The sequence below is a fragment of the Podarcis pityusensis genome, assembly GCF_964106645.2.
Source record: "Podarcis pityusensis genome assembly, chromosome: 9".
NCBI classification, from domain to species: domain Eukaryota; kingdom Metazoa; phylum Chordata; class Lepidosauria; order Squamata; family Lacertidae; genus Podarcis; species Podarcis pityusensis.
Genome location: NC_138034.1, coordinates 64,608,022 through 64,623,248, shown reverse-complemented (window position 1 = coordinate 64,623,248; position 15,227 = coordinate 64,608,022). Strand labels below are relative to the sequence as shown.

General features: G+C 42.5%; 1 protein-coding gene across 5 annotated transcripts in view; it reads right to left on the bottom strand.

The window, feature by feature from the left end:
* Nucleotides 1–1,588: 1,588 nt before the first annotated feature.
* Nucleotides 1,589–15,227, bottom strand: part of LIN54 (lin-54 DREAM MuvB core complex component) — a 29,941-nt gene continuing 16,302 nt past the window's right edge. For all 5 annotated transcript variants that reach the window (XM_081020784.1, XM_081020781.1, XM_081020783.1 and 2 more), the window contains 10 exons: nt 15,095–15,220; nt 14,522–14,738; nt 13,668–13,744; nt 13,326–13,523; nt 10,609–10,700; nt 9,344–9,415; nt 8,082–8,184; nt 7,785–7,922; nt 5,669–5,871; nt 1,589–4,936 (listed from right to left, as the gene is read on the bottom strand). In XM_081020784.1, the coding sequence (XP_080876910.1) occupies nt 4,735–4,936; nt 5,669–5,871; nt 7,785–7,922; nt 8,082–8,184; nt 9,344–9,415; nt 10,609–10,700; nt 13,326–13,523; nt 13,668–13,744; nt 14,522–14,738; nt 15,095–15,220 (1,428 nt within the window). In that variant the 3' untranslated portion in view covers nt 1,589–4,734. The remainder of the gene's footprint in view (nt 4,937–5,668; nt 5,872–7,784; nt 7,923–8,081; nt 8,185–9,343; nt 9,416–10,608; nt 10,701–13,325; nt 13,524–13,667; nt 13,745–14,521; nt 14,739–15,094; nt 15,221–15,227) is intronic.

The following is a 15,227-nucleotide window of genomic DNA, read 5'->3' as shown; positions in this document are numbered from 1 at the left end:
GGGCAGGTGCCACTACTGAGAAGGCCCTCTGCCTGGTTCCCTGTAACTTGTAAAAGGTAAAGGTAACTTGTAAAAGGTAATGTTCAGGGACCCCTGACCATTAGGTCCAGTCGTGGCCGACTCTGGAGTTGCGGCACTCATCTCACTTTACTGGCCGAGGGAGCCGGCGTACAGCTTCCAGGTCATGTGGCCAGCATGACTAAGCCGCTTCTAGTGAACCAGAGCAGCGCATGGAAACGCCGTTTACCTTCCCGTCGCAGTGGTACCTATTTATCTACTTGCACTTTGACGTGCTTTTGAACTGCTAGGTTGGCAGGCGCAGGGACTAAGCAACGGGAGCTCACCCTGTTGCGGGGATTCGAACCGCTGACCTTCTGATCGGCAAGTCCTAGGCTCTGTGGTTTAACCCACAGCGCCACCCGCGTCCCTTTTTGTAGTGTAGTATTTGGGATAGGAGCTCTTCCTGCTTATTAGGGCTTGCTTCCACAAGTTGGTGCAACGAAAATCAGTGATAAGTTAGTAGAATGACTTTTCTCTACAAAGATTCCATTTGTGGAGAATCCAGCCAATGTTTACAAAGCACTGGGAGCCACTGCACGTAAGACTTTGGCTGTGCAGTCGAGTTGTGGACTTAAGAAACTGGAGAGGACATTGATGGGAGGCCAAAATCTTGGCTAAAATTCAGAGGGGAAATGCAATTAGACTAAATGCGTGCCCTTTCCTAACAACATACAGCCTTCTTTCTCCCGTTACCCTGCGACATGGCTGATCATTAAAGTGCATGAAGTTATGAAGCTATCACAGCATGCTTACCTCTGAGGACTACACAAAACAGCCTAGTTTTAATGTTGTTGTCCATTCCTGTTTTATATCCTCAGCCCTGGACAGTAGTAACATCAGTTTTCATTGACAGAAGAAAACAGCAGCAGCATCTTCATTCACCTTCAGCAGAGTTGAGGCCTGTGCCAAAGCACACCAGTTTTGCCCAATGTTGATGGTGAGTGTGGCTCTCACAAACCATCCAGAGTGGGATGATAATAATAATAATAAAAATAAAAATAATAAAAAATAATTTATTACTTGTATCCTGCCCATCTGAGTAGGTGGTCCCAGCCGCTCTGGGTGGCTTCCAACAGAATATATAAAACACACAACGAAACAACAGACATTAAAAGCTTCTTGATCCAGGTCTGCCTTCAGATGTCTATGGAAAGTCATGTAATTGTTTATCTATTTGACATCTGATGGGAGGGCTAAGTGAAATGCCATGGTTTTGCAACGTTGTAAAACAAGAAGGCACATGACTTGCCAGTGAATTATGGGGAACAAATGATGAATCAAATAAAACCAAGGCTACGTCCTGTTCAACAGGGAAAATGGGAAAGTGTATGGGAAGAGGACAGCTGGGGAGGAAAGAGAAGAAATTCTGCGTTGAACATATTGAGGATTTAAGATGATAAAGCATTTTAAGCTCGGACAAATTCCTCTCAAGGAAATTGCCTCATTTTGGCCCTCATAATGCTAACAAAACCTGGTAGTAATGAGGAATGTAAAGGTTCTTATCAAAGAAAAAAGTGGAAGCATTCACTTGTACAGAATAGTATAAACTTTTTATTTTTTTTCCTTTGTGATTTATCTGACATTTGTTTTTACAATATAGAAAAGTGTATTCTTTGAATAGGTCTAGTAAATATAAATTTCAATCTATTTTAGATGTAAACCAGAACTAGAAAATTAATCCCCGACACCCTCCCCTCTCAAAATCTGCTGACAATGGGTATGATACAAAAGCATTCCAGCTGGGCACTTTCCAATCATGCCAGAAATGCAGGAGAAACACTAATTTGGAGACGTTGTACTGCACGAGTGTTTCATAGATTCCTCCCAGTATCTTGATGTTAATTTTAACTAACTTGTTCAGCAGTTTCATGCAGGGAACCATGTTCAAAAACACAAAAGCAGGAGTAAGAAGACGGGAAGAACCAAGCTAAATACAGGAAAGAGCTTGTTCTAAAGGGGGGGGGGGAGTGGGGGGACAGAAAAGTACATCTTTGATTGCACCTTCTTCATATCTTTTACACGCAATTCCATCATACATAATCTACAACCGGAATCCAAACTTCACAAAAGGTTTTCTGCACACTTATAAATACACATCACAAAAGGTGCAAGTTAGAATAAGACACAGAGTATGTACAAAATTAAACACATATTTAGTTCTAGATCAAAGTATGCATGTTCAAAAAAATAACTTGATCAAGTATTATTTTATCCACTTACACTAATTTACATTTATACATCTCTTATCGTATGGACACTTATGGAATTAGTAAAAAGGTGAGCTTCACCATCTACTCTGAAAAGGTAACACACTGACTTTTGACTCCAAGTCAAGAGTTCTACTCATAAAAGAATTCTGGTAAAAGGAAAAACAGCTTCCCTTTCAGGGTAAAGTGTACATATATGCCAGCCTGCTATGTGCAGACATACACAGTTACAAAACAAAATATATATGTACAGTTCTATGCTGTCCCTTTGGGGGTAAAGAACTGAAGTATTACAGAGCAGACTAAGATAATAGCAAGTGCTCGCTAATTCAAGCATGAGATTTATATCCATTCATGAAACTTAGAATGATTGAATCATTTGCTGCATTAGAAAACCATGCAAGTGTGTTTAGCAATTTAATAATATTTGTTACAAAGGCTTTCGCTTTGAAGCATCTCCACCCAAAATAATGCTATTTCATGGGGGTGGGGTGGAGTGGGGGTCCTGTTCCACCAAGGAATTATGAGGTTTAGCTTTGTCTTACTAGGACGTGTCAGCCACTGCACTGCTAAAACATACTTTTTAATAAGTAAGCTAAAACTTGAGGTGTATACAAAAACAGAAACAAAATGACACAGTGAGTGGCAAGGCAGATGCAGTTTACTTCGGATAAATTTCTGAATGGAAAGCTCCGTTGTCTGATGCACTGCAGCCACAATCTAACAGACACAGGTGCACTTAAATCTGTCGAACTCAATGGGATTGAGTGAAGCAGTGTTGGATTGTGGCCATAGAGTGCAGCCTCCTCAAATCTGCAGGTGACTACCACATTGTTAAAACACAATAAAACACCACATCTTTAGAAGTTTAACCTTCAACACCTCACTGATCACATTTAAAATAAAACCCAAGTAGGTCATTTGAAGACACCCTTGAACCATTAAGTATTCTTCCCATTGACTAGCTGGGAGCCAAAGAGCCATTTTAGCTGCCCTCAAGGGGATTATTATTATTATTTTATTCCCAACCCCCTCCAGGCCAACTGCAAATTCATTTTCAAAATCCCCCTTCAAAACAATTTGCTATGGAGTCTGAGGGAAGGGGAAACTGCTGTTTGAGAAACTCAAGAAGCACACAAGTACTCATGTGCTTTGGGGATCCTGGCTGGTATCTGGATATTGGGGAAATGGTTTGGGGCTATTCAGTGAGCAAAACCATGTAACCTTTTATATAGACTAAGAGTTACGCTCCCCTTGCACCCATATATCAATTTAAAAGGTGTGGCACATTGCAAAGTGCTCTTTAGGGTACGTAGCATCATCGAGCATTGCTTACATCTTCCATCATTAACCCAATAAATGATCCCTCCCCCAAACTTGATGCACTGGAAGGGAACAAAGCTTAAACGATTTGGGTGAGTTGTAAGGTATCAATGAATATAAGTGGTATTAATGCTACCCGAAGATCCTTTGGCAATTATAGTCACATATCTCAAAGAGCACACTCTTAAAAAGATCAGGAAGTTACATGAAAACTTGATTACTGCCTTATAAGGATAGCTAGATTCAAGACAGAGAGAGATATTTGCCTTCAATCCTTCAGAGGGGGTTGGCTAACATCTGGGACCTAGCAGAAATGTTTTTAAAAATCCCTAGCTACATTAAAATTTGTCAAACAACATATTGATAATCTCTTTGAAATCGAATGAAAACAGTTTATTAAAATTTGGAATATGTATTACAGTGATACATTATTTTAAAAAAACTTACTATAAATGTTGTTTTATGCTGTTTGAGGCTATGATATAAATTTTCACCTTGATTTTTTGTATATCATAGTTAGATATTTCTGGGTCTAGCTCTAAGAATGCGTTATTCTTAATATATACTACTAGTAAGATCTGCACAATAAACTTCCCCACTGAAGTCAGGACTGTGGCTAACAAGGCAACTACTGCTTTCCAGCAAATATTTATTTTAACTGACTTCCTTTCAACATTGCCTTATCCAAGGATGTACTGCTATTCGCTTTTGCAACAAAATCTGTGTTGTGATGCTGGCCAAATGTCATTTCAACTGGGTTTGCAAAGAGATGTTCATGAAAGCCTGTCTGTCGGATGTCTTCCCACCCACCTGCATACAAAATATAACACTATACATTGCAAATAATAATAATTTAAAAAGAATTGCCAGAAGAAACGTTTTTTAAGAGAGAAAAGGGGGCGGGGGGCACAGACAACTCTGTGCAGTCCCATGAAGTTGAGAGGACAAAGATACATGCCATATGCATGAAGTAAAAGTGTTAAGCTAAAAAGGTACACGTCATTACAAAGCTTCAATATTAACATACACCAATGAAAACTAAGCAGCACCAAATTAAGAATGGACTAAAACTACATCTGATGTGAACTAAAAAGTGTCCCTGTGCCTTTTAGTGTCCCGTTCAGACCACAGCTCATTTCAAGAGTCAGCAGTTCATGGCACAAGGGTCGCTTTTGGACTTTCCTGCCGAATTAATGATTCTCATCAGACAACGTCCAAACTCCTCCAGAATCATCCGTTCTGCTACTGCCTTCGACTTCCCTGCCTTCTCGGCCTGCTCCGCCTGCGCAAGTAAGCAGTCACACGTCGCTTCGGCAACTTCCTTCGTTACAAACGTAAATGGCAACCTAGAAGAAAACAAGAACAAGCCATAGCGCATTATAACTTGACAATCAGACTCCTTTTTCCCCTAAATTAAGTATCAAGGTATCTATCTGTAAAAGCAAGGAAGATCAGATGCAGTTCCTCAAACACACACTTACGCGTGAATAGCAATGTGCTTTTCTTTTTCTCCACAGTCTTTATAAATCCAGGCTGACAATGACTTTCGTTCATCATTTCCACAGATCCCTCCCTCCAGGTTTAAAGCCCTTAAAAGCTAAAGGGAAAAGGCAGGGAAACAGCATGTACAGACACCCATTAATGTGTAGTACTATGTACAGTCATACCTCGGGCTGAATGCGCTTCAGGTTGAGCACGTTCGAGTTGCGCTCCGCGGCAACCCGGAAGTAATGGAGTGCGTTACTTCTGGGTTTCGCCGCTTGCGCATGCGCAGACGCTCAAAATGACATCACGTGCATGCCCAGAAGCGGCGAAAAGCAATGTGCGAGTGCGCAGACGTGCCGTCGCTAGATACGTTTGCTTCTGGATCCAGAGGTACCACTGTACTTGTTCCATGTCTAGCAATTGCAGGAGCAGCAGAATAAAATAGGAGCCCAGGCAAGTGAGGCAGGAGGAGGCACTCTGCTCCCCAAAGGTTATTTCCATGCCCTCCCTCTATTTCTCTCAACCTACAGCACTAATTTTTTTAACAGCACAGAAGAGACTGCATGACATCAACAAAATGGAAGTAAGCACACCTTCCCCCTCCGCTGGTCAACACCGGGGCTGGCCTTGTCAGCAGGTCTGAAATCTGCGAGGACAACTTTGTCTTTGCGGCAGTTTGTTGCTGGACTCGCACTTCAGCAGCATCAGCCAAGTGCATCAACGTCTTCCGCTCTGGGCTTTCTTCAAAGTTCTTGCAGCCGATACATTTGCAAATTGAAGAACACATGATCTTTGCCTGAACAGGAGAAAAACAAAAGCCTATTCATTCATTTATTTAATTTGTATAGCACCCTTCATCCAAAGTTCACAGCGCAGTTTGCAACATAAAAATACGAAATGAGAACACAAAATACATAATAAAAGAAAAGCACAACAAACCCTTTCTAGAAACACGTTTAATAATAATAATAATAAAATTTTATTTATACCCTGCCCTCCCCGGCCAAAGCCGGGCTCAGGGAGGCTAACACCAGTAAAATTACAATAAAAACATAATTGGGGGGGGACGGGACCAATTTAAAATACAGGTTAAAAATACAATTTAAAATGCAGCCTCATTTTAATAGTAGCCCATAGATCAAAACCATAAGGGGAGGAAAACATAAGGGTCAAACTAAGTCCAAACCAAAGGCCAGGCAGAACAGCTGTTGTCTTGCAGGCCCTGCAGAAAGGCCATAGAATGTTAAAAGCCTGGTTATAGAGGAACAATTTTTGCCAGGCACTAAAGATATGTAACAAAGGCGCCAGGCGAGCCTCCCTGGGGAGAGCATTCCACAAATCGGGAGCCACTGCATAAAAGGCCCATTCTCATTCTCAGGAAGAAGGGCCTCAGATGATTTTCACAGGGTCCAGATCAGTTCATATGGGGAGAGGCGGTCTTTGAGGTATTGTTTTGCTATGTGTTGTAAAATCACAGATTTATTCGTGTATTCAAAATGATTACTGTTTAGCACACACCTTTCAGTGCAACATCAGCCGGATAAATATGACTGCCTAATCTGCAATAGTGCATCACTGATCTTTCATTATGCTGCAAAATTAGGGGATAAAATCCTTCAACTACTGGAGATTTTCATTCTCCCATTTTCATATAGGTAGAAGTCATGTCCGCAAGGGGCTCTTGAAGTTATATGTTACACAGTAAGCAGAAACATGGCAGAATGCCTTTGTTAAGCTACTTCCTGGCTCTGAACTGCTTTCCCTGTGGAGGTTGCCCAAAGTCAGAGCCTGGGTCTTTTCCAGAAGCACTGAAGGAATTTTTAAGAGGTTTCCTGTGGCTGAAGATAGCTTTGGATTTAAAATAGGGATACAGTGGTACCTTGGGTTAAGAACTTAATTCATTCTGGAGGTCCGTTCTTAACCTGAAGCACCACTTTAGCTAATGGGACCTCCCGCTGCATGATTTCTGTTCTCATCCTGAAGCAAAGTTCTTAACCCGAGGTTGTATTTCTGGGTTAGTGGAGTCTGTAACCTGAAGCATCTATAACCTGAGGTACAGTCATACCTTGGATTGAAGTACAGTGGTGCCCCGCAAGACGAATGCCTCGCAAGACGAAAAACTCGCTAGACGAAAGGGTTTTTCGGTTTCTGCGTTGCTTCGCTAGACGATTTTCCCTATGGGCTTGCTTCGCAAGACGAAAACGTCATGCAAGTTTGTTCGCTTTTTTCTTAAAGCCGCTTGAAGAGGCGCAGTTGCGACGGACCGTGCTTCGCAAGACGAAAAGACTCGCGGAACGAATTAATTTCGTCTTGCGAGGCACCACTGTAGCTTCGGGATGAATATTTTAGGGTTGCGCTCCGTGGCAACCCGGAAGTAACGGAGTGCGTTACTTCCGCGTTTCGCCGCTTGCGCATGCGCAGATGTTAAAAATGACGTCACACGCATGTGCAGAAGCAGCGAATCGCGACCCGTCCACGAGCAGATGCGAGTTGTGTTCGCTTCAGGATGCAAACGGGGCTCCGGAACGGATCCCGTTCGCATCCAGAGGTACCATTGTATTAGTATTTCACATAACATTTATGAGCCTAATATAAGTGTGTATTAAAAAAAAAACAATGGAATCACCATGGAGATGCTGTGAGAATGAACCAGGGAGGGAAGTGACAAAAAAGTACTGAGAGAGAAATACAGCAGACTTTGGGTCCTACCTCGTAGCATTCACAATAGTTTTTGAGACATCCAGACCGCTTGCAGTTGCAACCTTTGCTGTGCCGCCTGTCCGACTCGCCTTCCTTCCCCTTCCCTATTTTAGGCTTGAAGGCTTCTGGGTTTCTGTCAAGGCAGGCCTAGCAAGGCAGATGCAAAAAAATCCATCACCACATGCAAGTGCTGGAGACGCAAACCCAGTCTTTCACAGGAAGAACTGGCAGACACCATTTCATCCGGTCACAAAAGACAAAAATCTTTTTGTCAAGGTTTGGTTTTGTTTTAGAGAAGAGCTTTACCTTGATTGCTTTCTGTCTGTCATTTTCATGGTCCAGATTGTTATAGCAGTTTGTGCAGTTGCAGTTGTTGCAGAACTCGCCATTGGCAAAGCAATCGCAGTACCTGAAAGGGAAATCTCGTGTGAAGCTTGAACACAAAACGCCCACAAGGACTGCACAACAAGGGTGGATTGCAAGGGGTTGCATGGCTCCTCCAACCACACTCACGGCAGGCAGATCAGCCTTCCAAGTGGGTTTAACAGCAACTCTCAAACTTTGTTGTCACAAGTTTCGCGGAGAAAAAAAATCCCAAGGCCAGAACCACAGGGGCTTTGCAACTCTGGAGAGAAAGGGCTTCCAACACTCCACCCACAAAGAAGAAAGCTAGTGTGGCTTGGCCCTGAAGGAAAAGGAAAGGGCAGGCCTTCCCCCCCTTCAACTGAAAAGGTAAAGGGACCCCTGATCAGTTGCGGACGACTCTGGGGTTGCGGCGCTCATCTCACTTTACTGGCCGAGGGAGCCAGCGTACAGCTTCCGGGTCATGTGGCCAGCATGACTAAGCCGCTTCTGGCAAACCAAAGCAGCGTGCGGAAACACCGTTTACCTTCCCGCTGGAGTGGTACCTATTTATCTACTTGCACTTTGATGTGCTTTCAAACTGCTAGGTTGGCAGGAGCTGGGACTGAGCAACGGGAGCTCACCCCATCACGGGGATTCGAACCGCCGACCTTCTGATCGGCAAGCCCTAGGCTCTGTGGTTTAACCCACAGCGCCACCCGCGTCCCCCCCTTCAACTTAGTAGCCATTAAATTAGAACCGGGAGGAGCTTGCATTCAGCGTACTGAAAAGTTGCTTGAACTTCCTACTCAGCCAACCAGGATGTGTTGCAGGCAACGTCGTTTAGCCTCTTTGCCCACTCACATATCTTGATCTCAAGAACACATCACTACACAAGGAGGCCTCATCCTATCATGCACATGGATCTCAGCAGCAGTGCGCAGGTTTTATCCAAGTCTAAAATGCAAAAGATAGTCTCTACCGCAGTGAGATTAAGATAACCACCTTAAATATGAAATCTCTGGGAAATGTGGCCTCTACTTGATCTTTTTATCTGTAATGGGTTTAACGTGCTGCTAGACCACAACCCTGAGCAGTGGCTGTGCTGGGAGCCCAATAAGATTTTAGCTACCTCTGCTGTGATGCATCCACTTTATTGCTGATGGAAAAACTGGGTTTTACTTTTGACATTTCAAGATGGTAAAAAGTAAAACAGCTATACTTACAGCTTAAGACACAGTGATTTTGTACAGTTGCATGGCTTTCTGGGGCGATTTGCCGATTCGGAGGAAATTATTCTGTAAAACAGTTTTAATGACTTCAGTCATTTTTTGCCCAAACGACAAAATGTTGATTAGCTATTGCGTCATTTGAGATGTGCAATAACAATAATGGGACCACTGACCCATCTGTTCCCCACAGTTCAGACTACACAACCTAGCCCACCCTGAGCCAAGGTCAGAGAGCAGGAGCATCTTAGGTGCCTCCAGATCAAGTGGTTCCACCAAATGACTTATCAGAAAATTAATTCCCAAACTGTGGTGCCACAAGGAAAATGCTACTGCATCAGGATAAAAAACCAAATCAGTTTAACTGTCCTATAAGTCCGTTGTATTAATGCATAACAGAGGTTATCAACTGCTTCTCTGAATGATCACCTGCTCTGGCGTTGCTTTCTTCTGCTTTGTTTCTGTCAGGGACTAGTAATTCTGCTTTACATGAGCATCAGCTGTAAGTGGATCATTCAGTCACTGAGTAAAGACTCAGCAAATTCACCTGGCCTTATGATGCTGTTTCCTGCTGTGTCTCCCTAAAAGTTGCTTCTTTGGGGCTGTGTCCTTTCAGTTAAGCAGGCATGCCCATATCAGTGACTCATGCATAGGGGGGGAAAGGTATTGGGCTCTTCAAAAAGCAGTCGGAAGTCTTACTCTTCCACACTCTAACATTATTTTTTTCAGGTGTAACAACAAAGTGTGCCCAGATATTTGGGATCTACTGTACTACCCCCATATAAACAAACCACCAGAAACAATACGGTTGACCAAGATTGTTCAGTCTCTTCATTAGGAATAAAAATATATGTAGAGGTGTTTGATGTGCCTGCCCTACTCTTGTGGGATTACTTTTCCTTTTGGAACCTGGGTAGGATTTAAATAATTTTAGCTAGTTTTTATGGGGAGAGAGAATTGTTTTTACATCTGTAAGATCTTTATCTATTTTAAGACTCTGGTTTCATATAAAGCAAAATGTAACTGGGCTGACACATAAGGGAAAAAAACCTGCAAAAATTCACAGTTGGGAAGTATCTTTTTAGGACCAAGCAAAATATCAACCCTATTTGGATATTCTGAGACCAGAGACCTCGTACATGCAAGGCAGATGACCTACCACTTCAGCAGCTCAACACTGAACAACTCCAAATATTTCTCCCAATCCTCTGTCTTTCCAAGCTGTGCAATGATTACTTAAAACACATCTACACAATACACACCCATTGAATGGCAGGCGGGCTTGGGTCTGGATACTAGATGTCCCACTAAGATTGGCATTGCTTGCTATTGATACGTAGGATGACTGCTGTAGCTAAAAATAAATAAATTCACAAAGTCAGAACACGAAGTCAGTACATGACATACCGTTTGCAGATTAGTACTTGCGCAAATAGCTGGCCAAACACTTTTTATTCCGTCATTAAGAGTCAGAAGAAGATGTTCACTACTATTTTTAGACTGGAGGGCTTTTGTCCTGGAAACTGGATTATAACCTCATGTTTAATGTGTACCTAATTTTCTAGTGCTAATGGAAGCCTCACACCTCTTATGATACACTGTTCTAAGAGGACCTTGTAACTAGATTAAAAACCTGTCTAAACATTAAAATAACAATAATGTCTCATAGCACCACACTTTTTTGTGACAGGATTAAAAAATTCAGGAACCATAACACTCCATTTGACTAAAAGTCTGTTTGAGAGTTAAAATATTACACCTGATTAGCAGTTTACGTTGTCAAAGCTCCTTCAATTTCTCATGCCTAAGTTTCATGGTCAGATAAAAAATAGCAGGAAAAAACTTTATTTGGGAAATACATAGAGCGGTTTTTACATTTATAATCCCATTAGAATTCCTCCACAGCTGCACTATTATATAGCCCAAAGAGCAGGCATAGGCAAACTCAGCCCTCCAGATGTTTTGTGACTGCAACTCCCATGATCGCTAGCTAACAGGACCAGTGGTCAGGGATGATGGGAACTGTAGTACCAAAACATCTGGAGGGCCGAGTTTGCCTATGCCTGCCAAAGAGCCTGTCAAAGCAGCATACGCTTTTCTTTTGATCTTTTTGATGTTGCTAAACTATATGGGGATTTTCACACACCTGAAAGAGAACTGCTGGAACTCATTTTGTGGTATCAGCAGAAATTATCTATGGAAAACTAGGAATTATGGAAAACTAGTATCCTATTTTGATTCAGAATGCATGGTAGTGAAGTTGGAAAAGTGGCGGAGGGAATGTCAATTTACATAACTTTTCCTTGTACCTTTTCTAGTGACAAAACCATTAACATGCTACATATTGGCCATAAGAAATCACCTTCTTGTGCAATCAGCTCTCTGCTTTTCACCACTCTCTCCACCTTAGGGACAGGAACCACCTGCAGACGAGTTTCTGCTAGGACTGCATTAGCTAGGAAAGCTGTTTGCAAGCTGAAAAATCCCTCATGCCTGCTTCCTTTGGAGAAGCAGAGAAATTTTCAAAGAGGAAGACAGCTGAGGTCCTACGTCTCCCCAGCAACACCCTTTTGTTAACCAGATGAATTTCTGATGACCTTCATGGCCTTGAGGCATAGTGATGGTGGGTTAATACCTAAAATAAATTTCATCAGTTGCCCTTGCTTTTCCAGCCATTTTATTGTTTTTAGATTCAGAATCCCACATTCTCATTTCCCCATAAATGTAGTTAAAGGGATTTTACTCTTGTTCTCTGTTATTAAAATTATTTTCCGCTCATCTCCATGCGGTCCATAATCTTCTATTATTTAGTTCTTAGAATGCACTTGAACCTTACACTCCAGAGAGAAGTCTGATTTTTCCAGCAAAGAAGATCTTCCATTATCAGCTTTATTTGGGAACAGTTGGAACTCAGCTTTAGTTCAAAGCAATCCTCCAAGCTGTCTGGAATGAGATTGTGCATTTACAAAACCGGAGTATCATCATTTTGGCAACCATCTCTTCTCAGCTGTCATGATGGCTAACAATGGTCCTTCCTCTTTCCATCCATGTTGAAAGGCTCCTTCTTTCTTGCCTGCTTTGTATTTTAATTGCTGGTGGGGTAAATTCTTCCTAATCTCTTTTTCTGGCAGAAGATACATCATCTGCTTAGGCCGTGCACCAAATGAATTCCACCTGGCCATCTACTCCATGAATTAAGTCACACTGAAGCTCTCATTTCTTTCAGCTCTGCCAGACTATCTGGCTACAAGGGAGAACGTGGGGGATGTTGCTGTTTTCCATGAGAGGGCTACTCTCAATGATTTGGACCGGTAAGCCTCTATGCAGCTGCTCTACATGCAATTTTCTATCCCATGTTTTCCAAAGGAAGACAGCAGCAATCCACAGGTGTTCCTCAGTCTTGCCTGTCTAACACGCGTTCCAAGCATATGCAGCATCTTGTGCTAGTGCTACTATCAGTAAGTTTCATCAGGCCAGCAGTTCCCGAACTGTGCTGGGTTACACTAGTGTGATGAGAGAAGGGCTGAAGTGAAATGCAACCACATCCTTCAAGCAGGAAGGCCCTGTGCAGGACTGTGGGTTTTTTCCTGCCAACATATGGGCACTGACATCTCCCCATGTGGAAGGGTGCCCTGATGCAGCCTGCAGCACAGCTTGCAACCTGGGAAAATTCCAGGGGGAAAAACATCTTGGGAGAGGGAATGTGTGTATCCACTACAGTACAACGGTGTGCTTCCACAGTTAGTCCAAAAGCGGGAGAAAAAAGCCCAACGTCTTGGGTATCAAAGATTAGAAAACGATGGATTATGCCTACCTTATTTCTAGCCCTTATTTTGTGTCCACAGACATTGGATACTCTGAAATTCTTCTGGCCTTAACTTCCAAGTGGGTCATTTTTGTTAAAAGAATCTATACACTATAAAGCATCACACACTCGTTAAGTATTTTGGTCAATTTCATCTCCACATCAATGCCATACCTGTGTGACATATTGAGCCGGGAGAACCGCATAGCCTACATTCCCTGCACCAGGGGCTGGAGCCAGCACTGTGCCCGGGGGAAGGTTGGTGAGGTTTGGCTGGATCTGTGGCAGTGGTGTGGCAGGCATTATTAGCCTCTGCTGTGGCTGGCTTGTAGTAACTATCTGCGAAGTTGTGCTAATTGGTTTGGGCGCCACCTGCAAGGAAAGGAAATCGCCATGATGCCTTCATTGCATACGAGATCTTATTATTTGCAAATCAACAGGAGAAGTTACTTTGGAAATTTCAACTGTGCAAAACCAGAAATACGTATGAAGTATGTGGGCGGACGCAAAACTCACTTGTTTGACTGCCTGCGTTGCTGGAACAATTGGGACAGACATCCTCACGGGGGTTGCATTCACCACCATTGGCTTAGCTGCTCAAAAGAAACAACATGAGACACAACATGTAACTTTCTGTGCAAAGATATTTACAGGATGCACCTTCTCTGTATACTAAAGGTAGGGCCACTTTGGTTTTGTTGTTATTTTGTATGTATTGCCTGAACACCAGCTTCCGGGTTAGGGTGGGATATTTCATTATCTATTTGTATGGCATTGTTACATGTTGAAATTATTTAATAGAAAGAAAAAAAATTTTAAACGAGTTTTTTCAGAATTTGGGATAGAACAACAACACACACCTCAAACTTTTGCTGTTTACCATTTACTTGATCAACTCCTAGACAAGTCACGGTGAAACAAAGAAACACAACACAAAAAGACCATATATCTGCAACATCTCCTAAAATTAAGGGCAAACAAGCAATGTTTCCAATCTGACACTTTTCATGGCTAAGGAATGTATATCACCCCCTAAGTGGAACTTTAAAAATAGTTTGCATTTGCACTGCTGGAAGCTATTCTTTTAAAAAAACCTAATTATTGCAATGGAAGTGGGACTGAGAAGGGGAGGCTGCCTGATAAATGGGGATACCCCAATCTTGGTCAATGATCAACAATGAACACTCATGGCTAAACCGTTAGTCCAACAAGTATTAGGAAACCTTTCCTACTTGGGAGTGGGCATACAACCAGCACAAAGCAGAACACGGAATGTTAAACATATGCCTACTTAATGCCCTTTGTATTTGCATTTCTGTTAAGCACTTCCAAAACTGTCGTGAAAACATTCAACTATGGAGACTACTAACCTTGCTGAAGAGATGCTGTGCTGATGCTGGGATTCTGAGTGGCTGGCTGTGCTGAGCTGTTGGCTGTTGTGGCAGTTACAAGCCGGACATAATGGAATTTGCTTCCAGGTACCTGAATCTGTTGAACATTGGGTGCTGTTGCCAAGGGAATGATAGTCTTAAACTGAGATGTGCTCACTCCCCCCATAGTAAGGGTCTGTACTGCAGATTTCACAGCCTGTTAAAATAGTTGTAAAGTTATTTATGTGGTGTCAATATATCAGTCTCTCTTTTATTGTTGGCAAAGAAGTAGTTTCTAGTGAGTTAGCATTATTCCCCCTTGTGCTTCATTTTAAAGCACAGATCAATAAACTCTTGAAATGCATTATCACTTTGTATTAATGATGTCAGATACAGTAAGCACTCGTTTGTGACCAAATTTACTTTAAGCTATTTCTTCCAATAGCATATCATTTCAACTCATCAAAACAAACGCAAAAGTTTGATGGATAAACAGTTAACAATGTCTGAAACTACACAGAGCTGTGACTCTGATGGTGAGGCTTTCAGAGTAAGAGCCAGAATGCGGCATACCTGAGTTGTATTGTTAGCTACAGCCTTTCCGGGGGAAGATGGTGTTGAATGCTGCACCGTGAGAATCTGCTGACCCAGGGCTACGTTTAGAGGAACACCAACTGCTTTCTGGGGTGAGCTTGGAGGCTGCGAG